Source organism: Leucoraja erinacea, chromosome 25 (genome assembly GCF_028641065.1).
Source record: "Leucoraja erinacea ecotype New England chromosome 25, Leri_hhj_1, whole genome shotgun sequence".
NCBI lineage: Eukaryota > Metazoa > Chordata > Chondrichthyes > Rajiformes > Rajidae > Leucoraja > Leucoraja erinaceus.
Genome location: NC_073401.1, coordinates 3,406,419 through 3,434,263, shown reverse-complemented (window position 1 = coordinate 3,434,263; position 27,845 = coordinate 3,406,419). Strand labels below are relative to the sequence as shown.

Sequence of the window (27,845 nt, the reverse complement as noted above, 5' to 3'; positions counted from 1 at the left end):
ACTAAGGGCAATTTACCAAGGCCAATTAACCTACATAGAAAATAGGTGCAGGAGGAGGCCATTTGGCCCTTCTATTCATTGTGATCATGGCTGATTGTCCCCAATCAATAACCCGTGCCTGCCTTCTCCCCTTATCCCTTGATTCCACTAGCCCCGAGAGCTCTATCTAACTCTCTCTTAAATCCATCCAGTGATTTGGCCTCCATTGCCCTCTGTGGCAGGGAATTCCACAAATTCACAACTCTCTGGGTGAAAAAGTTTTTTCCTCACCTCAGTCTTAAATGGCCTCCCCTTTATTCTAAGACTGTGGCCCCTGGTTCTGGACTCGCCCAACACTGGGAACATTTTTCCTGCATCTAGCTTGTCCAGTCCTTTTATAATTTTATATGTTTCTATAAGATTCCCCCTCATCCTTCTAAACTCCAGTGAATACAAGCCTAGTCTTTTCAATCTTTCCTCATATGACAGTCCCGCCATCCCAGGGATCAATCTCGTGAACCTACGCTGGACTGACTCAATCACAAGGATGTCCTTCCTCAAATTAGAAGACCAAAACTGTACACAATACTACAGATGTGGTCTTACCAGAGCTCTATACAACTGCAGAAGAATCTCCCTACTCCTATACTGAAATCCTCTTGTTATGAAGGCCAACATTCCATTAGCTTTCTTCACTGCCTGCTGTACCTGCACGCCAACTTTCAGTGACTGGTGTACAAGGACACCTAGGTCTCGCTGCACCTCCCCCTTACCTACAAACTAACACATGTTTGGAATGTGGGAGGAAACTGGACCACCCGTTGGTAACCCAAGCCCTTGGAGGAAACCAGTGTGGTCACCGAGGAAATGTACAAACTCTGCACAGACAGCGCCCGAGGTCAGGACTGAACCTGGGTCTTTGGTGCTGTGAGGCAGCTGCGCCACCATGTTAGGCTACAAGCTATTTTTTGCATTGTAATACGGAAATCATGTTCCCAATTACCTTTGACCAATAAAAAGCACACTAAGCTATCGACATTTTCTCAATTCTAGCCAAAATACTGTGGATCAGTACTGCCCTCAACTTTCATTCACTGCTCTTTCCCATTAACAATTTGCCCTTTCCCCTGCAATTAAATACTTAAAATTTGTTTGGTTATGATTTTGACATTTTCTTAAGGTAGATAATAGGCTGGAAAAGAGAGTGACGGGATACGCATTTGTAAGTTGCATCACTTGCCAGCCTTCTATCACAAAATTATAAAAATGTATCAACCATTAAATTATTCAAAATTGTTATTCTTTGCTATAAGAAATAAAAATGAGCTTTTAAGATAACATACTAGGCCTCACCTCTTGCTCAGCAAAGATTTTGATCCTTAAAATCTAATGTAGGCAGTTGTCGCTGCTTAAATGTTTGAATCTAATATTCAATATTTATAAAAGGCTGAGTGAACAGGCTCGATATCATACATGTTTCAGATTTACAGATTTTTGATAGTGCAGTGCACCTTTATTATAACAGACCATGGAAGGAGGGAGGGGGAGGAGGGGGGGGGGGGGGGGGGGGAGATGTTCGTTATTGCCGAGAAAGGGAGAGGGGTAAATACTAATTAGTTTCACCCAAGGCTGGGCAGGGGAAGAAGCACGACGCCAAGGGGGTTGTACCAGGGCCGGAAAGCCTCAGAGCTTCTAAAATAATCTAAACGTTAAATACGATGTGCTCTTTCATTCTCGCTCTGCTGTCTGAGAATGCCTCAATGTGATTGGGTGCTCAGCCAGCTCAATGACATCATGCTTTCTGTGCACTGGAAAGCTTTGCACTGATGCCTGGCAGAAACCCTCATCAGGGAAAGGGAAGCCTACACCCGAGATGGCAAGGTTTTTGAAGGTGCTGTTCTTCACAGTCACATCTGAGGATCATCCTTTTGTCAAATCAGAGGTCATAAAAATGTGAGAGGCTAGCACCAAGTGATTTTAAGAAGATGGATTTTTTTTTAAATCCAGTTTTAAACACATTAAGCAAAAGTGAATACTCAGTGAAATGATAAAGTCATGTACACAATAACTTGCCCTTTGAAAGGGAATTCCCAGTATTCTACCAATCATGAGCCCCAAGTTGCTATGTACTGTAGAATAGGAATTTGCCCAACAATCTCCCATGTTTGAGAGCAAGACTGATCACTGCAGAAAAAACTTAGGGAAGAGAATGTCTGATGAGCGGGTTTACGGAAAGTGTATTACAGTTTGAAATTAGAGTTTGGGGAGGGGGTCACCGCGAAAATCAGTTAGATGATGAGCAATGATTTTCTTCGGCAATGTACTCAGATCTGAAAATGCTCCTCCAAATCTGAGATACTGGATACCTGTGGTCTATATACAAAATTAAATCTGATCTCCCTCAAAGGGCATATTTGAAAGCTCCCAATCAAACAAGTGTCATGGGAACATTTTGCGGCCTTTCAAGAAGATCACTAGGAGACTAATCAAAAGCAGCCTCATTCAGAGAGCTCCACTGGTAGAGCATTCAAAACCAGGGGAGGATATTGTTAAGAATTTACAGAAATTAAATACTCGTTCAAAATGCTGCACATTGTTTAAAGTACCCAAGCATTATGAAGAAAAATATAATTCTATAATGCTTGATAATATATATTTGATCAAGTAAGATACAAGGTGGTATTTGCATATGAAAAGTAAAGAAACAAGTAACACTCAAACAAATAAAATAGCAAAATCTAAAAATTTTCTTTTTCTCGATAATTCTGTATGCTATATTGAAAAATAGTGAATACTGCAAAATTTTTATATTTGAAATAGAAAAACTAGAAATAAATAGGTCAATGATATTGTAACAGGACCACTTCTGTCCTAGTGCACACTGCTATTCAATATGGTTAAGGCAGCTGGGTATAAAAGCTTGTAATGCTGTATTTTAAAATGTTAACACTTGCAAATGCACCTTTATTGTTACTCAGGCTAACCTTAAACAGTTAAAAATGCAAATGTGCTCACAGGCATAATGGTAAGGCAACTTCTTAAACCCAACAGCAAACAATGGCAGGAATATGCACAGGGTTGTGAAAAATTAAATTTATCTTTAAACCAAGCTGTTTGTATAACAGAAAAGTAAAACAGGAACAAAAAGAGAAAAATACAGGGACGATCATTTTATCACCAAGACACAAGATAATAATTCCTCACTGCAAAAAAAAGCTGCTCTCCTTTGTTCATTTTAACAGGAGGAAAACATGAGCAATTTAATTTTGTGTTAAGGTTCCTTCTCCACTCGACTTATCATCCAGGACTGTAAAGAAAATCTATGAATCTCTAATCCACCATTAGAAAGCGAGATTTTTAAAAAGGTAATACATTTTCGGTAGCTAACATCTGCTGTGTACATTATGATTTTCTATATTGGAGGGACCAAGATGACTCCATGCCATCAGACCACATTATTTTACATGCCTGATGGAACTACTTTATCAAAACTGAAACTACGTGCACACATCAATTTTTTGATGCAATAATATATTCAAAAAGCCCAATACACAAATAGCTCCCTCGGTGTTAACACATATAAAGTGCAATTAAATATGCCACTGATATCCTATTTGATAAACAATTATAACTTCATCATTGCATGAATCAAATATTACTATTTTATACACAGACACTAGACAGAAAGTATCATCCTGGTTGGACTAATTTTCACTTGTATATTCAGCCTGAAAGGACAATATTTCTGTCTAGACAGATTTCTACAAGCTAATAATGTTCCAAAAATAAGTTAAGGTGAAAAATATTTTAATTGTATTGAATCTTATACTACAAATAGTAACCAACTTGTTTTCCAAATGATCAAATAAATAAAATGCAAGTTTACATTGCATGAATGATAATTTGGTTATATACAAAATGTGAGATTTTCAATGCAAGGCTGCATACTTGCTTTCAGACTCACATTGAGAGTCAGCCATCTCAGTGCTTCAACAGATTACCCATTGGAGATCATGTCTCTGCAACCATAAATCCTTTAAAATATTTTAAATGCAGAAGCTCTGCTTCATTTATTTAACTATTCTAAAACATTCAAATAAAGACAAAAGCATCACAAACCTTGTGTTTAACGGTTAATATAGGACATTTCCTTGCAATTAGTGAATGAGGAAAAAAATTATGCTAAGACTTAAAAGATTAAGGTGATTAACTAGCATGCGAGGTCATTGCAGCGAAAAAAGGAACACAGAGAAACCCTTTGTTTGACATTACTTACCAGAGATGCTGTTCTAATTGTAGCAAAATGCTCTCGGTTCTTAAGAAGAGAGGCCCGACTATGGAGAGATGGTGTAGGCCGCAGATCAGGCCGTGAGTCCTTCTGGCCTGCTTCATCCCTTATGAATACATGGTCCTGCTGAAATGGGATAAAACAAATCCGATGTCAAACTGTGCGTTTTCCCTGCTGGATATCTTTGTTGTGCCTCTGCTTCTTTTGCGAGCACCATACGAAATGCATAGTTAGCTATACCAGTCACTGCAGCTGAGCAGTGAGATGAATAACCAACACATTGCAGGAGAGGAGTCAGCTGATCATTTGTGGGATGCTTCCTGAATCTCTGGCAGTCCTTCAGCAGCAAAAACCTTTTGCATCATATTCAAGCTGCTTATTCAGGCTAAATATTTTGCATATATTTCTTTCCATATTACATCAAATATTTTTATAATCATAATCATACTTTATTAGCCAAGTATGTTTTGCAACATACGAGGAATTTGACATTTAAAGATCAGCATAAAAATTAGCAATGTGAGCATGATAAATTAGTTCTGTGAACACATTTTGTTTTGCATATGGAATCATATCACTCAGCAATTTTAAATAATAATGGCAGCATTTTTTATATAATTTAAAGAATATTTTTCCTATTTTATGTTCTAAAACATACATTCCTAATGAGAAATACAATAATTCTCATCAAATCTGTTCAAATATTTATCTTTCTGATACTTAATTTAATTGACAGGACCCACATATAAAAATAGATACAAATGTTCAGTTCTTTCTGCTACAGAGTAAACACTTCCAAACCCAAAAGAAAAGCAATAATGAAAATGTTATTTAATTTGGGGTTTTAGAAAGTAGCAAAAGTGACACTCAGTTATATACCAGATTTATGGTAATGTGAAAGAATACTAATATGGGTGTATCTTACTGTTTAATTTGTCATGTTTCACATTGTTCCAATGGAGTTTTAAAAAAACCCTTAACAACTGAGACATTCTAGACATTTCCTCTATTGTCCCCATCTTCCCCCCTCTACAAATTAAACCATGCTTGTCTTCACACTTGCTAGTTCTGATGAAGAGCCCTTGAACCAAAACATCAGACTTTCATCACCCTTCTGATTCTACCTGACCTGCAGAATACCAATAGTATTCTATATTTTGATTTAAAATGATTGTGTGGGTTTGATAAGGTAAGAGCGGGGATTCCTATGGCTGAGATATTTTGAACCGGGGTCAGAATATCAAAATAAGGGTTTGGCCATTCAGGACAACAGTGATAAAAGTTCTTCACCTAAAAGATGGCAAATCTTTGGAATATTGTTGCCCCAGAATCCTGTGGAAGCTTGGTCTATGTATATACAAGGGAGGATGTTCGTTTTTTAGACTATGTTAAACAAGAAATATGGGGCGTGTAAAGGAAGCAAAATAAATAGAAAAATAGAACAAGATGGAGGCCATTTGGCCCTTCAAGCACACTCAGCCTTATCATGGCTGATAGTCTATCTCAATTCCTCATTCCCGCTCTCTTTGTATATCTTTTGAAGCATTGAGAAAAGTATTAAGGTTGTTAAATATATATGTAATAATGTGGCCTACAGTAAAGAATTACATAGGTTCATCACCCCATCTCCTTCTCGGATCATCGAATTTGAAAAATTATCATCCAACCAACATCTCTTGCCCTCTAACCTGAGCCTGCAAAAGCTGTTCCAGAGGCCCGAGCCAGGGGAAATATCCTCTCTTAAATAATGTTACCTATACATCTCCCTTTTGGCTGTCGTGAGCTATTGGACATGGTAGTTTAGAGTCTGGGTATGTCACAGTTTGAATTCTGTCTCAATCTTTTATATTCTACTAAATACAATTGTAGGCAACCAATCTCTCCTCATGTGGCACTCCTGTAACCCAGGAATCAGTCTGGCGAACTTTCAATACTTGCCATTCTCTGGTGTCTTTTTTTAAAAGGCCAAAATTACTCCACAAGTATACTCACCAGGGCCTTGATTAATTGTAGGAAGACATCTTTGGACCTGTGCCAAAATCCTTTTGCTATCAAGGTCAATGTACCATTTGCTTTCTTAACTGCTTGTTCTATCTGCAAGTTTGCTCTCAGTAACCCAATTCCGTTTGTGCATCAATACTTGCCAATTTAGTATTGTTTAAATAGCATGACCCCTTTCTGTTTTACCGACTAAGTTTATCCAAGTTTTCCTGCCTCGGCCAGAGTTTTGCCACTCAATCAACCTGTTTGCATCCTCCTGACAATTCACAATCCCAGACTTTAATGTTGCTGTCAAACTTCAAAGTATCGCATTATGTACCCTCATCCTAATCAGTGATGAAAAGGTGAGGTCAGGCACCATTATAAATATTAATGATCTATCTCCCCATTACATTAGTTCGGATTACAGAAATCTGCCTTCACCATATTCCCAAAATTTGAAATACAGAATAAAAATCGCTAACACATCTGTAAAAAAGTAAATTACCACAATAAAAAAAAAGCTTTTTTTGATACGTGCTTGGCGTTATGGGATAATTTTCTTGGAGCACAATTCTACATTATGCAGGGGTCGTATGTGTTCTCATTTTGTTTTCTGCCCACCAACCAATTTTCAATACAAAAATTTACTGGAACATTACATAAAGCTTTAATATTAAAACCAAATTATTCTGTGGAACTTTATCAAAAGGTCTTCTGCCAATCAACAGTGTCCTCATAATGTTTGGGACAAAGACCCATCATTTACTTATTTGCCTCTGTACTCTACAATTTGAGATTTGTAATAGAGACACGTGGTTAAAGTGTACATTGTAAGGCCATTTTTACACATTTTGGTTTCACCATGTAGAAATTACAAATAAATAAATGATGGGTCTTTGTCCCAAACATTATTGAGGGCACTGTAAGTACTTCACATCCACACGTTTTCCCTTAATTATTCTATCAGTTCCATCCTCAAAGATCCAATCATTTTAAACATAAATCTTTTTCCAGAATTTCATTTTGATTTAGTCTCATAGCAGTAATATTTTCCAAATGTTCTGTTATTTTATATTTTAAAATAACCTCTAGCATTTCCCCCACTATTTTCCCAGTCATATAAGGCCAACAGTTCTGTGGTTTCCCATTTTATCCCTTTCTTTAAGATAGCATTACATTTGCTATCTGTCTATTTGCAGTGCCAATAAGATTAAAAGGATGGCAAGGGAAAGAACAGGTCCCCTTAAAATAGACACAAAATGCTGGAGTAACTCAGTGGGACAGGGAGCATCTCTGGATAGATGGAATGGGTGACGTTTCGAGTCGAGACCCTTCTTCAGACTGCAGGGGAGAGGGAGACGCAGATAAGGGCAAGTTGTGAAAATGAGACAACAAAAGAGATGAGACTCAAGGAAAATGTAAAATAGATCATTGTTAGCTAGGAGAAGTGGACAACAAAAGACGTGGACAGTCAGACTGTCCGGAGAACTAAAAAGGGGGAGGGATGGAGAGAGAGGAAAAGCAAGGGTTACTTGAAGTTGGAGAAGTCAATATTCATACCTCTGAGGTGTAAGCTGCCCAAGTGAAATATGAGGTGCTGTTTCTCCAATTTGCACTGGGCCTCACTCTGACAATGGAGGCGGCCCAGGACAGATAGGTCAATGTGGGAATGGGGGAGTGGGTGCAGTTAAAGTGTTTTGCAACCGGGAGATCAGAAAGGCGTTGGCGGACTGAGCAGACGTGTTCAGCAAAACGATCGACGAGCCTGCGCTTGGTCTCGCCAATATATAGGAGTCCATACCTGGAACAACAGATTTAGTAGATGAGGTTGGAGGAGGTGCGTGTATCTCTGCCACACCTGAAAAGACTGGCCAGGTCCTTGGACAGTCACAGGAAGGTGTTGATCTCCTGTGGTTGCAGAGGAAAATACCTGGGGAGGGGGTGGTTTGGGTGGGAAAGGACCAGTTAACCAGGGTTAATCGTGTCTTCCTGTCCCCTGACTCTGTCTGAAGAAGGGTCTCGATCCGAAACGTCACCCATTCCTTCTCTTCAGAGATGCCGCCTGTCCCGTTTAGTTACTTCTTGATTAGTACAGGTGTCAGAGGTTGTGGGGAGAAAGCTAGAGAATGGGGTTAGGAGGGAGATAGATTAGCCATGAATGGTCGAGCAGACTTAATGGGCCGAATGGCTTAATTCTACTCCAATCACATGACCTTACTCCAGCATTTTGTGTCTATATTCGATGTGAACCAGCATCTCCCGTTCCTTCCTACACACAGGTCCCCTTAAAGATCAGCATAGCCATCTTTGTGTAGAACCACAAGAGATGGGGGATCTATTGAATGAATACTTCTCATTGTTTTTTACCGAAAAAAAAATCGTGGAAGCTAAGGTAAACATAGAAAATAGGTGCAGGAGTAGGCCATTCGGCCCTTCGAGCCTGCACCGCTGGCAACACCAATGAGGCATTAGTGTTGTCATGTCATAGATCACAAAAAAATTACCAAACAGGAGGTCTTAGCAGCTTTAAAGTGAATTAAGATAGATAAATCCTCAGGCCTGGCCAAATACAACCACAGACTTTTAAGAGAGAGCTAGATAGGGCTCTTAAAGATAGTGGAGTCAGGGGATACGAGAAGGCAGGAACGGGGTACTGATTGGGGATAATCAGCCATGATCACATTGAATGGCTGTGCTGGATCGAAGGGCCGAATGGCCTACTCCTGCACCTATTGCCTATTGACCCAGGGGCGGAAATCCCGGGGGGGGGGGGGGGGGGGGGGGGGGGGGGGGGGGACCACACGGGACCCCCCCCCCCCCCCCACGCCCATCTCCTGCATATGTAACGAAAGCTATTAAAAATCTCTGCTTTCTCCGACAGTGGGGGGGGATTGATGATTGAGGGCTGATTGACGAGAGCTCCAGGCATTGGACGGGGAGAGGGGTCGGGGGGGCAGGGGGGGGGGGGGGGGGGGGGGGGGGGGGGGGGGGACAGTGGTGATGGGCCTTCCCTCAGATGTGGGCAAGAACGAATCCTCATTCCTCAAAGTTCATCGAAGTTGAGAATGATTTATGTGGGTAATCTGACATTTTTATAGTCCCCCCCCCCCCCCCATCGAAACTGATGACAATGTCTCGAATGCATTGAGCTTTCCCCCCCTCCCCCCCCCCCTCCACAACCATCTCCTGCAGAACGAATAAACAAACAAACAAACGTCCCGAGTCACTGCAACGTGGTCCACTTGCACATTGTTGTGATATCTCTTTATATCTGCAACTTTACTCGGTAGCAGTCAGCCATTCCAACGGGGACAACTAGCACTGTATCAATAATATACTTTACACATCTTCTCGATGAGTCTCGGAATGTTTGGACATATTGCGTCCCTTGTGCAGAGACCGTGGACGATGTATTGACGAATGAGTGGTATAGGATCCCAATTAATGGGCCAAGACCAGTTAGAGGGTGAATGGGAGGGTTGTGAATGCATGTTTTCCAAAGGCTACTACAACTAGCGTGTGTGTGTGCGCAGCCTGCGTGCGCGCGACTGCCATGAAATTGTGTTGTCCCCCATGTTTTGACTGTGATTTCCGTGCCTGCTCAGACCGACTGGGGCGAAAATTGCAGAGGTCCTTGCAGAGAACATTGCACCATTGTGAGCCACGGTTGTGGAAGACTGGAGAGTGGGTAATATTGTACCATTATTTTAGGGCCACAAAGATAAACCAGGGAACTACTGGCTGGCAAGCCCGATGTCAGTGATGGGTAAGTCGTTGCAGGGGATACTTAGGGACAGGATCTACCAGCATTCGATAGGCTTAGATGACTTTAATAAGATCTTTGACAAGGTCCCACATGTTAAGCTTCTCTGGAAGGTTAGAGTGCATGGAATCCAAGGCAAGCTAGCCAATTGGATTCAAAATTGGTCTGTCGGAACCCTCCTGAAGAAGGGTCTCGACCCGAAACGTCACCAATTCCTTCTCTCCAGGGATACTGCCTGTCCCGCAAACTTACTGCTGCATTTTGTGTCTATCATCGGATACTGGTGGAAAGTTGCTTTTCTGATTGGAATCCTATGATCAGTGAGGTCCACTGCCTTTTGTTACATACAACAATGATTTGGATGGCAATGTGGTTAACATTGTTAGCAAATTTGCAGATGCCAACAGAACTGATGTTATTATAGAGAGTGAGGAAGAATATCCAAGTTTACAACAAGATCAGTTAGGGAGATGGGCCAAGGAATGATTTTCACTCTGGCAAGTATGAGATGTTACCTTTTGGTAATGTTAAACCAGGGCAGGACTTGCACAGTAAATGGTAAGGCCCTTGAAGGTTGCAGAACACAAGGGTATGTTTCCCTAAAAATGGCGAGCCAGATGGACAGTGTGATGAAAGCAGCATTTGGTACATATGCCTTCATTGGGAAGAGCATCGAGTACAAAAGTTGGCACCTCTACAAGTCATTGATGAGGCCACATTTGGAGTATTGTGTGCAGTTTTTATTGCCCAGCTACAGGAAGGATGTCATTAACTATGAAAGTGTGCAGAAGAAATTCATCAGGATGTTGCCTGGGCTTGCAGTCTTGAACACCAGGTAGGTGTCAAATAGGCTGAGCCTTTTTATCTTTGCAACGTAGGAGGCTGGGAGGTAACCTAATTGAGGTATATGAGAATTTGAGGGGCATGGATAAAGTAAACACTCAACTTCTTGTTCCCAGAGTAGAGTAGTCTAAAACTAGAGGGCATGGTCACAAGGAGAGAGATTTAAGAAGGATTTCAGGGCAACTAAGGGCAGTCTGTATCTGGAATAAGATGACAGAAGAGGCTATAGAAACAGATGCAATTACGACTTCTAAAGACGTATGGACAGACATATGGATAGAAAGGGATTAGAGGGCTACAGACCAAATGGGTCAAGACCAAATATGCCAACTTGGTTGGCAAGGAAATCTTGCCCCCCCCCCCTACATCCGATTGCACTACAATTTTGCATCATTTTACTGTTTTGCATTTATCGCTGCATCTATCACTATCATGCATATTGTTTACTTTACAAGCTTCATGCAAGCAAGGCATTTCACTATACCGAGTGTATACGAGGATAAACTAATCGATATAGAAATCTATGACTATAGCAAAAGATAAGCCATGATCTTATGAGTGGCAGTGTTGGCAAAAGGGGCTAAATGACCACTATTGCTTTCACTTCTTAACATATGTGCCAGAACCTGCCTCGCCATATTCCTGCCACCAAGGAAGTTTCAGGTGGATTATAAAAGCAGGAGGAAAATGTAATCACCAATTACCCAAGATGAATCAACATAAATTAAAAAAAAATTGAAAACATTACAAACATAATTTCCTTAAATAATAATCCATCCACTGACTTGATTACATTGAAATGGTAACAAAATGCACATTTGCCATCACTTGCTCAATAGCTTCCAAACAGAGGTATGACAAACTTTGGAGACTTTCCTGCACTAATCCAAACTTAACCCTCCTGATTTTCCATGGAAGATCTAAAAGCTAACTTTACTATGCCCCACCCTTGGATTCTTAAATTAGGGCATGTTAATCCCAAATTTGAACATTTAGTTTATTACATCATAAGCCACTGGGAGTCGTATATTTGTATCAGCATTTCCTGTGATTAACAACATCAAATGTGTTGGTGCCATTTTTGAAGCTATGTGAATTTCATATTATATGTATGAAATGTCCGACACGATTGATAAATCTAGTAGAACATTTCCAATAAGGATGCTTTAGTTTGTGTGTAAATATACTTTCTCCCAATCATTTTATTCATTACTAAAAATTAATCAATACATTCAGATTACCCCTATAGATCAAGCCCACTTTCAAAGATAACTCGACAAACCAGTTATTTTGGTTACATCTGTACATACCTACCTGCTCCACATAGACGACAAACAAATAAAAAAGGACAGCTGATGGTTAACTCTGTCCTTTTTAATACATGCCATCCAGAATCAATAATGCAACATTAAATTTGATTTGAAACAACAACCTTTAAGCGCTAACCATTGTAACTCTTCTGCCCAATCTTGCATCAACCCTTCTGTCCAGGAGTTCCTCCTTTGTCAGAATGAGGCCACATGCAAACTAGAGGAACAGCACCTCATTCAACTTGGGTAGATTACAACCCAACTGTATAAACATTGAATTGTCAGATTTCTGGTAACTAACCTACAAACACCCCTCCCTTTTCCCTGTGCCCCACCTGAATACGACATTTCTCCCTTTCCCCTTCACCAAAATTCCTTTTTTTCTGGCTTTATAATTCACGCTTCTTGTCTCCATATCTCACCATCTTTCGTCTTTACAGCTCTGGCCTTTATCCAAGCATCTGACTTAATAAATACTACTAAAATGAGCTAGTCACAACAATTAAGCATTTTAAAACATTTGGGGGGGGGGGTTCAATTAATGAACTGACATAAGCATTTAGAAATACTTGAATCACTGTTATGGAAGGTCTTGAGATCTTCTAGGTGGGGGATGGAGGTGTAAAGTGACTGGGCATCCATGGTAAAGATGAGGCAATGACGGGATAAAGACCTGGAAACTGAAAGCTACTGAAGAACTGTCTGAACTGGAAATGTTATCCGATCCATGTTCTGCAGAGATGCTGCCTGACCCGTGCCTCTGCCATTTCGTGTACTTTTTATATATAAATGCTTACTGGTTATATTGGGGGACAGGGCAATTTAGAAGGCCCTTGTTCATACAAACGCTTTTAAGACCTGGCTGCTACGATTTTGTGCCCAATGAAACATCCTTATTTTTGTGAGCCTCCCTAAAGCCTTGGAAATAGGTTAGAGTTGCATAAACAAGATGGTGATTAATTTACCCAATGATATTGCCTGATGCTGGGGTCTGAGAAGATAGGATGTGCAAAGTTTGAGGTTTGATCTGTGTAAAAGATTTCCAAGACCTGAAACTCTTTAGTGAAATGTTATTTGTGATTTATATCCACCAAACGAGTAGAAATTCGTATTTTTGGGTGTTTGTATTATTACAAGGATAAACTCCTTCCAGAGTTCTTCCATTTTCTTCACCAGCCCAGGTTCACCTAGCTCTTCCGCCAAACTTTTGGTGAGCACTTCAAGTAAACGTAAAAACTACCCACCTGTGAAAATGCATTGCTCATGAGAGAAAAGTTAAATAGTGAAATACAACTATCTTATTTCCAAACTGATAATTGCATTTCAGATCAAGTTTTAAGAAAATCTACAAGGTATGCTTCTTCTAGAAATTAACAGCAATTCAGTCTATACATAACATATATCTCGAGGTAACATTTCAAACACAATGCTACCTACCTTTCTGTGGATGACGGAGACATTGGATTGCATGGTGTTATCACCATCATGCATCATGGCGATCTCAGAGCTATCATCAAAGACTTCATGCAGACTGTTAACACTGCTATTCTGGCTCCCTGTGCTGATTGACATACTGGGAATGGACTGATTACTTCCCAGGCTGTCTACTTTACTACCTAGGCCTGCACCATGCTCACTGTCCTGTAAGATAGAGGAAAGCAATGTTAGTGTATGCTTTCATGCATTAGTACAGTCATGCCTCTGGAAATTACATGCAGCAACTATGTCTTTTCTTTTCACAGAAATAAAACAATAATTATATGGCAATGCTAATGGTGTTAATTAGTTAGACCAGATAACTAGCTCGATGCCCTAAAATTGCAGCAGGAAAATGGAATGTAAACAATAGCCATTTGAAATGATAATATACACTAAGTTAGAGAGGGTTGCAATTGAGGATTCTGCAAAGTCAGCAACATTAGTTGGGTGGAATTTAGAAGTGTTCTTTGTTGCGATGTGGAGGATCAGTGAAGAGGTTGAAGAAAAAGTCCAGCACCTTAGTTTAAGCTAAGCACCATCACTGGAGGATGAAATAGTAGATTATAAACTTAACAGCATACAAAAAGGTGCCCATTTGGCCTCTCGCATCGATAACACTTTCCTTAAAATACATTCAGACTAATTCTACTTGCAGCTCTTGGTATAAATCCCATCAACTATTCAACCAAACACATTAAATAAAAGAATAAGTGCCCTTGTGTGGAGATATTTTCCTCTGCTCTTCCTTTTATCTATTGTCTTAATTCTATGTTCTTCCCTCAGATAATCAACATTTATGTTATGGAAGAAAATATTTTTTAATCTTGAACCTCCGACCTGAATATCACTCATCCAACTACCCAAACAATTGATAACATAATAAAACTGTAATGGCAAAGGAGACAGCTATTCAATGATTAGGTATACGACTGTTCTCTACAGGTATGTATTGATACCCTGCACCACCCCACCCCCCCCCCCCCCCCCCCCCCCCCCCCCCCCCTTGCTACACACACAACCCTACACTTACACCTCCACCCCAACCTGCACCTTTCAAAGCATTTGTATTCCAAAAAGCACACTGGTTCCAATATCTTTTGAAAGCTGCAATTGAAATAAAGTCCACCATTCTGTGAGGCATTCCTGGTGATGGTCAGTCAGTGTGTAAAGGTTATTCACCTGTAATTTTCTGTTATTTTTCTATATATTGCATCCCTCCAATAGTTTTTGTTAAAAGAAACACTTTCTCTCAACCTGCAATGTCTAAAGTATCTAGGCACCTTACTATTGTATTTAGTCTATTGGTATCTTCTCAGTACACAAACTTGGCTTCTTCAGCCTTTCCCTGGAAAATAAATCACACACCATGAACCTTCTGCAGCTTCTCAAAGGCCCTCACACCCATCCTAAAATGTGATGGGCAGAAATGGATGTCAGTACCAATCGCAACCAAACCAATATTTGATAAAAGAGTTATTGTAGCTTCTTCACGTCTCAGTTCAATGGCCTATCTGATAAAGGCATGGTGCTATATGGTTTCATACCTCTGCTGAGAGGATTGCTAATAGAGAACAGTTAAGATAAATTTACAATTATGTTTTAAAATACAACAACAAGGGAGATTTGGAGTTGACATGATCACCTTTTCTGATAATTAAAATAAAGATTAAAATAATCTTCACAGCAGTGAGAAGTCTACATCACTTAAATAATATGTCCAAAGGCTGGGAAGTAAAGTAAGATGATAGCCTTACAAGCTTTTTCTGATTTCAGATAGACCCACTGGCCATTCTTGTGCATAATTACCCTGCAACTACTTAAAAAGTAACAGATTGCAAAATGTACATGATGAATATTTAATGTATTAAGGCAAGCCATCGTTCCCTTAAACAACCTTCTTCATACATCTAAATTCATGTATTTGCACAGAAGTGACTTGTTTAATAAAATTCCGAATAATCCACTGATAATTATTTAAGTTTACCTGACATTAAAGCCATTTTTTCCCTTTGTTGTTTATCAAAATTAATTCATGGGATGTGGACATAGTTGGCAGTCAGGATTTATTACTGTTCATTCCTATTTGCTCATTAAACTGACTGGTTTGTTAACCCATTTCAGAAGGCAGTTAATAATTGACCACAATGTTGTATGAGGACTTTCTGATCTATCAGACTGTGTAATAGCAGTAGATCCATTTCCCCCCAAAGGTATACATGGTCTATATGAAGTTTAACAGCAATCCAAAAGTTTAGCTGTTGACATCAAAGATGTTGGTTACCTTTTTTATACCTAAATTTGATTACTTACATTTAAATTCTTCAAAGGCTGTAGCAAGATTTGAACCTGGTTCCAGGACAATGGTCTGGGTCTCTGGATACTGATCTAATTATAATCTGTAAAACTGTGCTTTGCACGTATTTTTATATTACGTATTTTTCATTGAAAGACTCAATGCTGTGTATCTAGTTATGCAAATGGGAGGAACATTGGCAAACTCATTTCATTTCCCACCTGTTTATCATGACAGGAACATACAGGGATTTGGATGTTCAGTATAGATTTGCATTTCTCCCTTTTCTCCACAAATTACCTTGATGCAAGTATTATTCCCATTTAGCCAGAGAGATGTCAATTAATCACTCCAATATCCACTTAGTTAAAACTCAGGAATCAAATCTATTCCTTCTCCCCATGTATAGCTTAATAGAACAGCAGTCCATTAACAACCAAGCCATGACAAATCTTCAGACGTTAATTGTGCATCATTTTACACCTATTGTTCATATGCAAACCTTCCATTCAGTTTGTGCATAGAACATCTGCAAAGTTTGAAGGTTCTGTAGTTAAAGGTGAACGATGACATTCTTATACAATGCTATCATAGAGGTCATAATATATACGTCCATTGTGAAAAGGAGATTAACCATACCAGTTAGAATCAAAAATGACGTAAAACCTCTCCATAGATGTTTGTAGAACAAGAAGAAAATTGGTAGCTGAGCATACATCCGATTGCAAAAGAATGAGCGTATCTGGATACTGTAGGCCTCAGCCTGGATGCCCTTTGCAAATCTTGCTGTAACTTCCTGCTTTCTTTTATGGACGTAACATGGTCATTGCATCAAAAGGACCATTGATACCTCAGGAACTATATTTCATGCCGGCATTTTCAGGGGAGGCAGATGAATAGGATGAAATAAAAGAGACTTCAAACCAAAGCACTTGGCTTCTTTGCTCATTTATTTAGATTTGGATATGTATGGAATTCATCTTACCTCCTCTTCTTCTTGTGATTCTGTTGTTGGTCCATTACGCGTTTCTTGGAAAAGGATCTTTTTCATTTTTCTATACTGTAGATTATCCAGCTCTCGAACTGCATCTTTTGTTCTTGCAATAAGGTCACAAAGAACTCTTTGTGGATGCTCTCGGCGTACAAATTCATGCTGAAACAGAAATTTCAAATTATCAGTACTAAAATATCTAATCAAAATCTAATTATGTTTTTTATATAATACATGCTGTATTATAAAAAAAATACAACTACAAGAGAACATTGGAAATATTTTAATTTTCAAGAAACAATCATTGTGGGAAGCAAACACCCCATACATAAATAATGATACTGTGCTTCATACACTGAAATACATTGGAACCATAATCTTGGTGTGAATAAACAACAGAACACACTTCCCATGTTTATAGCAGGATTTTTATTCTTGTTAGGCATTTCTTCATGCACCGTGCAGTCAAATTCAAGATGTTCTCATTAAATATGTACTTTTGAGCCAGTGTAAGAAGCAAATTATCCAGTAAGATAAGGCAGCTATTAGAATATTTATGAATCTATGTAGGTTACTTGTATGCATTGCTGAAGAGGATGTCTTGGCAGCCTACACATACTACAGAAGTACCATTCTATTGTATCATATAGAAAAATATTACCAGAATATCACTCACTTATGGAAGTTGTACATGCCCAAAAAACTAGATGCCAATTGATTATCTGAAAGCATGCAAGAAATGGAAACTTATCCTTCTTTTAATATTCAACATTAAGAATCCATTGTTTTTGCAGCATTGTTAGTTCTATTTCCATATTCATGAAGTCCAACTACCTACTAATGTGGTTTGAGAGAAAAATATTCCAGCAACATTTGTGCCTCTTGTCACCAAGACAAATGTGCACAGCTCGTTCAAGAGGTGCAAAGGAACTCAGCTTCGCTTGTGAAAAGAATGAACTGACATGATATTCCAAAATAGATTAAAAAAATCAGACACAAGTTCAAAACAATGCAAAGTAAATTTAGGACCACCATGAAGTTCTCCTAATAAAGTGCTTGACACATGGAAAGAACATTAACCAAATATAAATGTCCTTGATCTCTTAAGCAGCTGGCAGTCACTTGACGGAAGGCTTGGGGCAAGTCATAAGCATTCATTTTGCATGTATTATGACAGCAAAACATAATTGAAGCCATTGATTGGGCCAAATATGCACTTGTAGCAAATTCCACAATACTAGGCTTCCACATTATTTTAATCCAAGCCATCACTGCTGAGTGACACACCACCTTCCCTCCATCCTCTCACCTTCCCTCAACATATCCAGTCATTTAACTGCCCATCCGATTCTCACTCCCCCACAGACAGACTCCTCTCTCTGCACCAGAGACATATGCAGAAAGAGGCACGAATCGCACAAGTAACAAAGAACAGTCAGAGAGCGTGCTGAGAGTATCCTTAACCACTGGGTAAGGAGGGTTGTCCAGCAGGTTCCGGGAGTCAGTTCACCCTGCCATTCAAATGGCATTCTATCAAAACCAATTCTCCAGAAGCAGCACTCTACCTGTGGGTCATCAGGACTGACTATCACTTGCTCATTCTCAGTCCTCGTTAAAAAAGTGTTAACTGATGACTGTAAATGGTCAGCACATGGTAATCAATAGGAGTCACAGGATAGCATCATTATTTAAGAAGTATGGCAAGTTTGTAAATTAAGCCATTCTCCATTTTGGAAGTGAATTTAGTTACTGATGTTGGGAACTTACTGCATATATGAATATAACATCAACATTACTCTTCCACAATTTTGTCTACCTTGTCCGCAACATACAGTGGACAAAGACCCATCATTAATTTATTTGCCTCAGTACTCCACAATTTGAGATTTGTAATAGAAAACAATCACATGTGGTTAAAGTGTACATTGTCAGATTTTAATAAAGGCAATTTTTATACATTTTATTTTCACCATGTAGAAATTACAGCAGTGTTTATACATAGTCCCCCCATTTCAGGGCACCATAATGTTTGGGGCACAGCAATGTAATGTAAATGAAAGTAGTCATGTTTAGTATTTTGTTGCATATCCTTTGCATGCAATGACTGCTTTCACAGAAATGTAATGTAAATGAAAGTAGTCATGTTTAGTATTTTGTTGCATATCCTTTGCATGCAATGTCTGTTTGAAGTCTGCGATTCATGGACATCACCAGTTGCTCAGTGTCTTCTCTAATGATGCTCTGCCAGGCCTGTATTGCAGCCATCTTTAGCTTATGCTTGTTTTGGGGGCTAGTCCCCTTCAGTTCTCTCTTCAGCATATAAAAGGCATGCTCAATTGGGTTCAGATCGGGTGATTGACTTGGCCACTCAAGAATTAAGCAATATGCTTTAGCAATATGTTTGGGATCATTGTCTTGCTGTAGAATGAACCACCAGCCAATGAGTTTTGAGGCATTTGTTTGAACTTGAGCAGATAGGATGTGTCTATACACTTCAGAATTCATTAAGCTACTACCATCAGCAGTTGTATCATCAATGAAGATAAATGAGCCAGTACCTTCAGCAGCCATACGTGCCCAGGTCATAACACCCCCACCACCACGTGTTTCACAGATGAGCTAGTATGCTTTGGATCTTGGGCAGTTCCTTCTCTCCTCCATACTTTGCACGTCATCACTCTGATATGTTAATCTTCGTCTCATCTGTCCACAAGAACTTTTTTCAGAACTGTGGTTGCTTTTTTAAGTACTTCTTGGCAAACTCTAACCCGGCCATCCTATTTTTGTGGCTAACCTGTGGTTTGCATCTTGTAGTGTAGCCGCTCTATTTCTGTTCATGAAGTCTTCTGTGGACAGTGGTCATTAACAAATCCACAACTGACTCCTGAAAAGTGTTTCTGATCTGTCGGACAGGTGTTTGGTTTTTTTTCTTTATTATAGAGAGATTTCTTCTGTCATCAGCTGTGGATGTTTTCCTTGGCCTGCCAGACCCTGCAATTAGTAAGCTCACCAGTGCTCTCTTTCTTCTTAATCATGTTCCAAACAGTTGATTTTGGTAGGTAGACAAAAGTGCTGGAGAAACTCAGCGGATGCAGCAGCATCTATGAAATAGGCAACGTTTCGGGCCGAAACCCTTCTTCAGACGTTGAAAAAGTTGATTTTGGTAAGCGTGAGGTTTGGCTGATTTCTCTAACAGTTTTATTCTTGTTTCTCAATCTCATAATGGCGTATTTGACTTTCATTAGCACAACTTTGGACTTCATGTTGATAAACAACAATAAACGTTTCCAAAGATGATGGAAAGACTGAAGGAAAGACTAACTCTCTGACAGAGCATTCAGAAAGTATTCAGACCCCTTCACTTTTTCCACATTTTGTTACGTTACAACCTTATTCTAAAATGAATGTTTTTGTTGTTTTATCTTCAAACTTCACACAATACCCCATAATAAAAAGCGCAAACAGGTGTTTAGAAATTTTTGCAAAGTAATTAAAAAGAAATAACTGAAATATCACATTTACACAAGTATTCAGACCTTTTACTCAGTTCTTTGTTAAGGCACCTTTGGCAGCGTTTACAGCCTCAAGTCTTCTTGGGTATGACGCTACAAGCTTGGCACACCTGTACTTGGGTAATTTCTCCCATTCTTCTCTGCAGATCCTGTCAAGCTCTGTCAGGTTGGATGAAGAGTGTCGATGCACAGCTATTTTCATGTCCCTCGCTAACCGATGTTCGATCGGGTTCAAGTCCGGGCTCTGGCAGGGCCACTCAAGGACATTCAGACTTGTCACAAAGCCACTCCTGTATTGTGTAGGCTGTGTGCTTAGGGTCATTGTCCTGTTGGAAGGTGAACCTCCGCCCCATTCTGAGATCCAGAAGGCTCTGGAGCAGGTTTTCATCAAGGATCTCTCTGTACTTTGCTCCATTCATCTTTCCCTCGATCCTGACTAGTCTCCTAGTTCCTGCCGCTGAAAAACATCCCCACAGCATGATGATGCCACCACCATGCTTCACTGTAGGTATGGTATTGGCCAGGTGATGAGCGATGCCTGGTTTCCTCCAGGCGTGATGCTTGGCATTCAAGCCAAAGAGTTGATTCTTGGTTTCATCAGACCAGAGAATCTTGTTTCTCATGTTCTGAGTCCTTTAGGTGCCTTTTAGCAAACGTCAAGGGGGCTGTCATGTGCATTTTACTGAGGAGTGGCATCAGTCTGGCCATTCTACCGTAAAGGCCTGATTGGTGGAGTGCTGCAGATATAGTTGTCCTTCTGGAAAGGTCTTCCTTCTGGACAGTTTTGGTCTCCAAATCTGAGGAAGGACATTATTGCCATAGAGGGAGTGCAGAGACGGTTCACCAGACTGATTCCTGGGATGTCAGGACTGTCTTATGAAGAAAGACTGGATAGACTTGGTTTATACTCTCTAGAATTTAGAAGATTGAGAGGGGATCTTATAGAAACTTACACAATTCTTAAGGGGTTGGACAGGCTAGATGCAGGAAGATTGTTCCCGATGTTAGGGAAGTCCAGGACAAGGGGTCACAGCTTAAGGATAAGGGGGAAATCCTTTAAAAACCGAGATGAGAAGAACTTTTTTCACACAGAGAGTGGTGAATCTCTGGAACTCTCTGCCACAGAGGGTAGTTGAGGCCAGTTCATTGGCTATATTTAAGAGGGAGTTAGATGTGGCCCTTGTGGCTAAGGGGATCAGGGGGTATGGAGAGAAGGCAGGTACGGGATACTGAGTTGGATGATCAGCCATGATCATATTGAATGGCGGTGCAGGCTCGAAGGGCCGAATGGCCTACTCCTGCACCTAATTTCTATGTTTCTATGTTTCCATCTCCACGAGGAACTCTGGAGGTCTGTCAGAGTGACCACCGTGTTCTTGGTCACCTCCCTGACCAAGGCCCTTCACCCCCGATTGCTCAGTCTGGCTGGGCGGCCAGCTCTATGAAGAGTCCTGGTGATTCCAAAGTTCTTCCATTTAAGAATGACAGAGGCCACTGTGCTCTTCGGGACCTGCAATACTGCAGAAATTGTTTTATACCCTTACCCAGATCTGTGTCTCAACACAATCCTTCTCGGAGATCTACGGACAATTCCTTTGTCTTCATGGCTTGGTTTTTGCTCTGACATGCACTGTCAACTGTGGGACCTTATATGGACAGGTGTGTGCTTTTCCAAATCCTGTACAATCATTTTAATTTACCACTGGTGGACACCAATCAAGTTGTAGAAATCAAAGATAATCAATGGAAACAGGATGAATCTAAGCTCAATTTTGAGTGTCATAGCAAAGGGTCTGAATACTTATGTAAATATGATATTTCAGTTATTTCTTTTAAATTACTTAGCAAAAATTTCAAAACGCCTGTTTTCGCTTCTTCATTCTGGGGTATTGTGTGTAGATTGATGATTAAAAAAAATGAATTTAATCCATTTTAAAATAAGGCTGTAACATAACAAAATGTGGAAAAAGTGAAGAGGTCTGAATACTTTCTGAATGCACTGTATGCTGCATGAAGGAGGCATTCAAACACACCTGAGCAATTACAAACACCTGAGAAACCATGTATCCCAAACATTATGGTGCCCTGAAATGGGGGGGACTATGTATAAACACAGCTGTAATTTCTACATGGTGAAACCAAAATGTATAAAAATGGCCTTTAATAAAATCTGGCAATATGCACTTTAACCACATGTGATTGTTTTCTATTACAAATCTCAAATTGTGAAGTACAGAGGCAAATAAATAATTGATGCGTCTTTGTCCCAAACATTATGGAGTGCCCTGTAATTGCAATGTTTTGAAGTTCATCTCGCAAGTTAGGTAGGACCAAATATTTAATTAAATAATGCGGGTGACAATAAACATGAACTCCCCGTGAAACAATCAGTGCAATGTTACAATTTCTCCTGTTCAACACTTACCAAATTTAACACAAATCATTTTATAATAATTTAATCACTTCACTTTGATTTAACAAACAACCATCATATTGTGATTTTGGGAATTTATTTTCTACAGGCAGGATTTAAAAAATAAATTCTTTAACCTGAAGTTTTAAAAGAATTGAAAACAGAGTTGATCCAAAATCATAACTCATGAGGTATTAAATTTGTTATCTATGATTTATGGCAAAACAAGTTTTGATAACTGACTAAAGACATTAAAAATAGCTAAAACAGCATACAAAAGATAGAGATAAGCAATCCCAAAACAGATCAGATTTCCACTTGCCAGTTCTACCTGCAAATTGTGAACAAAAACTAACCGAAAAGAATCGTCCAACAACATGCATTTGGAACTATATTCAGTCAAAAACTGGCAAATGGATGAGCTACCTTGCATTCTTCAAGATATCCATCAAGAAAGGTCATTTATTTTGCACGACTGATACAAGTAAAAAGACCGCAGCATTACATCCATTAAAGGGGATGGGATCAGAAAATATGCTGCTTGTGGTAAAGACGACTTGCACTCCAGAAAGGGACCGCACGACGACGCAGCGGTAGAGTTGCTGCCTTACTGCACTTTGCGCGCCAGAGACCCGGGTTCGATCCCGACTACCGGTGCTGTCTGCAAGGAGTTTGTACATTCTCCCCGTGACCTGCGTGGGGTTTTCCCCCCCGAGGTCGGTTTCCTCTCACACTCCAAAGTCGTACAGATTCGTAGGTTAATTGACTTGGTGTATGTGTAAAATTGTCCCTAGTGTGTGTAGGATAGTGTTAATGTGCGGGGATCGTTGGTCGGCGCGGACTCGGTGGGCCGAAGGGCCTGGTTCCACGCTGAATCTCTAAACTAAACTATACTAAACCTCTATCCAAGCCATTCTAGTAGAGTTACAAATGGTGCTTATCAGCAACATGCTCACCGATGCCAAGCTTTGTTACCTCGGGGACATTCAGCTCTCAGCTTTGGCCCAAACCTGGAACCACAGGTAGGTTAAGATGACAGTAAGGCAGCAGAGTGGCTAGAATCTGCAAACGCATGAAGGAGCCCTGAAGTCAATGAGCATCAAGGGGAAAATATTCTGAGAACTGGAGACATACTTTGCCACCAGGATGGCATCCATGGCTATTGTAGACTATCAGCTCAGGGTATCCCTTCAGTAGTTCTTCAGAGCAGCAATTTAGGCCTAACTATGTTCAGTATTGCATCATAAAAACGTCAAAAGGAGACCAGTGATATAAATGTGTTGGTAGGAACTGCAGATGTTGGTTTAAACTGAAGATAGACACACAAACTGGAGTAACTCAGTGGCTCAGGCAGCATTTCTGGAGAAAAGGAATAGGTGACATTTCAGGTTGAGACCCTTCTTCAGACTGAGAGTCAGGAGAAAGTGAAATTAGAGATATAGATGGGGATTTAGAGAGATATAGAACAAATGAATGAATGATTTGCAAAATAGTAACTGATCAAGGAAATGTGAAGCCCACAACGATCCATTGTTGGCTGTGGGCTGGGTGGTAACAAGTTGCAGAGACAATGAAACTCAACAGGGCCACAGTTTTGGGTCTATCTCCAGTCATAAATATGATGGTTATACGATAACTGAATGGCGGAGTAGACGATGGGCCAAATGGCCTAATTTTACTTCGATCCTTTATGATTTAAAGAATAGGTTAGACTCAGTGTATTCTGCAGCAGGTGACTAGCCTCTTACCACTTCAGAACCCTTCTACCATCTAGCAGTCACGGTGGCGCAGCGGTAGAGTTGCTGCCTTACAGCCAATGCAGCGGCGGAGACCCGGGTTCGATCCCAATTACGGGTGCCGTCTGTACGGAGTTTGTATGTTCTCCCCGTGACCTGCATGGGTTTTCTCCGAGATCTTCGGTTTCCTGCCACATTCCACAGGATGGTAGGTTAATTGGCTTAGTAAATGTAAAAATTGTCCCTAGTTGGTGTAGGATAGTGTTAATGCGCGGGGATAGCTGATCGGCGCGGACCCGGTGGGCCGAAGGGCCTGTTTCCGTGCTGTATTGCTAAACTAAACTAAAAGTAAAAGCCAGGATTGTGAAGGACTACACTCCACTTATCTTGAAGTGTAAGGTTTGAATAACACCGAAGCTCTGTGTCAATTGGAACGCAGCATTCTATTTAAATGGCACCTCAACAATCACTAGAAACGTCCATTCTATCCACTGTTATTACACTGTGGCTGCACTGTGTACCATCTATACTTCAGTTACTAGCCCAAACCACACTAATGGCAACTTCACTACTGGGAAGAATAAGAGCCAAGGACAAGGGCAGCAAGTGCTTAGGAACACTATCTGTGGTTCCTCTCCATTTCACACAACATACTATATTTAAAGTCAATATTTTCATCACCGTATCAAAATGCTGGCACTTCGACCTAACAGAGGGATTGCAACATTTCAAGATAGTTCACCAACACTTTCTCAAGGCCATTAGGGATGGGAAGTAAATGCTGGCCTTGCATCCTTAAAGTAATTAAAGAAAAGCATAATGTGCACATTTGTGCCGAGGGAAACGAAAAATCACTAATTCGGCAAACCTATTGGGCATTACATACCGAGAGATATCTTCCATTAAGATACTGGGGTTGGAGGAGAGAAATAAATCCCATTCTAAATGGGTCATTTTAGCATTATTTTGTCTCTATATTAAGACAACAGCAAAAAAAAAGCTTAAAATAGGGACAATAATAACACTACAATGTTCCTTTCCAAAGCCCAGAATATAGGAATGTAGTAAGTATCAGCAAATTAAACAAAATTGTGCACATACACTGGAAAGTGTAGCATGGGCAGTCAATCAGTCAAATAGCCTGGATGTAGGGTGTAAGTTGCAGCAGGAGTTGAAACTGGCATGTAACAAAGGTAATGCCACTGTAGTGATGGGGGGTTTCAATATGCAGGTAGACTGGGAAAATCAGGTTGGTTCAGGACCCCAAGAAAGAGAGTTTGTAGAGTGTCTCCGAGATGGATTCTTAGAGCAGCTTGTAATGGAGCCGACCAGAGAAAAGACAATTCTGGATTTAATGTTGTCCAATGAACCAGATATGATAAGAGAACTTGAGGTAAAGGAACCGCTTGGAGGTAGTGATCATAGTATGATTAGTTTTAATCTGCAATTTGAGAAGGAGAACGTTAAATCAGAAGTGGCAGTGATGCAGTTGAACAAAGGGGACTATGAAGGCATGAGGGAGGAGCTGGCCAAAGTAGACTGGAAAGGGATCCTAGCAGGAATGACGGCGGAACCGCAATGGCAGGAATTTCTGGGCATAATCCGGGAGACGCAGAATCATTTCATTCCAAAAAGGAAGAAAGATTCTAAGGGGAGTAGGAAGCAACCGTGGCTGACAAGAGGAGTTAGGGATAGAATAAAACTAAAAGAAAAGATGTATAACACAGCAAAGAGTAACCGGAAGCCAGAGGATTGGGAAACTTTCATAGGTCAACAGAAGGAAACAAAATGGGCAATACGGGCTGAAAAGATGAAGTACGAGGGGAAGCTGGCCAGGAACATAAAGAAGGACAGTAAGGCAAGGCAGGTTTACTTGTATAGCACCTTTCAACAACAAGGTAATTCAAACTGCTTTACATAAAACATTAAAAGCATTGGAAAGAAACACATATGAAATGACATTTAGATGTAAAACGATTATTAGATTATTCAGATAAAATAATTACAAAATTAAAAGCAATCAAATAAAATATTTAAAATAGAATAAAACCAGGAATAGAAGTTACAGTGCAGTATAGGTAATTAATAAATTGTATTGTTTACTGAAAGGCAGCGGCAAACAGAAAAGTCTTCAGTCTAGATTTAAAAGAGCTGAGAGTTGCAGCAGACCTGCAGTTTTCTGGGAGTTTGTTCCAGATATGTGGTGCATAAAAACTAAATGCTGCCTCTCCATGTTTAGTTCTGACTCTGGGGACACAGAGCAGACCTGTCCCAGACGATCTAAGAGGTCTGGGTGGTTCGTAGCTAAGCAGAAGATCAGAAATGTATTTTGGCCCTAAACCATTCAGTGCTTTGTAAACCAACAGTAGTATTTTGAAATCAATTCTTTGACAGACAGGAAGCCAGTGTAAAGACCTCAGAACTGGAGTAATGTGATCTACTTTTTTGGTCTTAGTGAGGACTCGAGCAGCAGCGTTCTGAATTAACTGCAGCTGTCTGATCGACTTTTTAGGGAGACCTGTAGAAGCTTCTATAGATATGTTAAGGGAAAAAGAGTAGCAAAGTCAAATGTGGGTTCCTTGAAGGCAGACACGGGTGAAATTATTATGGTTAACAAGGAAATGGCAGAAGAGTTGAATAGGTACTTCTGATCTGTCTTCACTAAGGAAGACACAAACAATCTCCCAGATGTACTGGAGGACAGAGGATCTAAGGGGGTAGAGGAACTGAAAGAAATTTTCATTAGGCGAGAAATAGTATTGGGTAGGCTCATGGGATTGAAGGATGATAAATCCCCTGGGCCTGATGGTCTGCATCCCATGGTCTTCAGGGAGGTGGCTCTAGAAATAGTGGACGCATTGGTGATCATTTTCCAATGTTCAATAGATTCAGGATCAGTTCCTGTGGATTGGAGGATAGCTAATGTTATCCCACTTTTCAAGAAAGGAGCGAGAGAAAAAACAGGGAATTACAGACCAGTTAGCCTGACTTCGGTGGTGGGAAAGATGCTGCAGTCAATTATTAAAGAGGTAATAATGGGGCATTTGGATAGCAGTAAAAAGATTAGTCCAAGTCAACACGGATTTATGAAAGGTAAATCATGCTTGACTAATCTTCTGGAATTTTTTGAGGATGTGACAAGTAAAATGGATGATGGGGGGTGCCAGTGGATGTAGTGTATCTAGACGTTCAGAAAGCCTTTGATAAGGTCCCGCACGGGAGACTGGTGACTAAAATTAAAGCACATGGTATTGG

At 40.2% G+C, this 27,845-nt stretch overlaps 1 protein-coding gene across 5 annotated transcripts in view; it reads right to left on the bottom strand.

The window, feature by feature from the left end:
- The window catches only part of taok3a (TAO kinase 3a), a 129,626-nt gene that overhangs the window by 30,437 nt on the left and 71,344 nt on the right, over window positions 1-27,845 (bottom strand). For 4 of the 5 annotated variants that reach the window (XM_055655580.1, XM_055655582.1, XM_055655583.1 and 1 more), the window contains exons 12-14: window positions 16,924-17,091; window positions 13,604-13,807; window positions 4,256-4,393 (exon numbers count right to left, since the gene is read on the bottom strand). In XM_055655580.1, the coding sequence (XP_055511555.1) occupies window positions 4,256-4,393; window positions 13,604-13,807; window positions 16,924-17,091 (510 nt within the window). The remainder of the gene's footprint in view (window positions 1-4,255; window positions 4,394-13,603; window positions 13,808-16,923; window positions 17,092-27,845) is intronic. The other variant, XM_055655585.1, reaches the window with a different exon arrangement.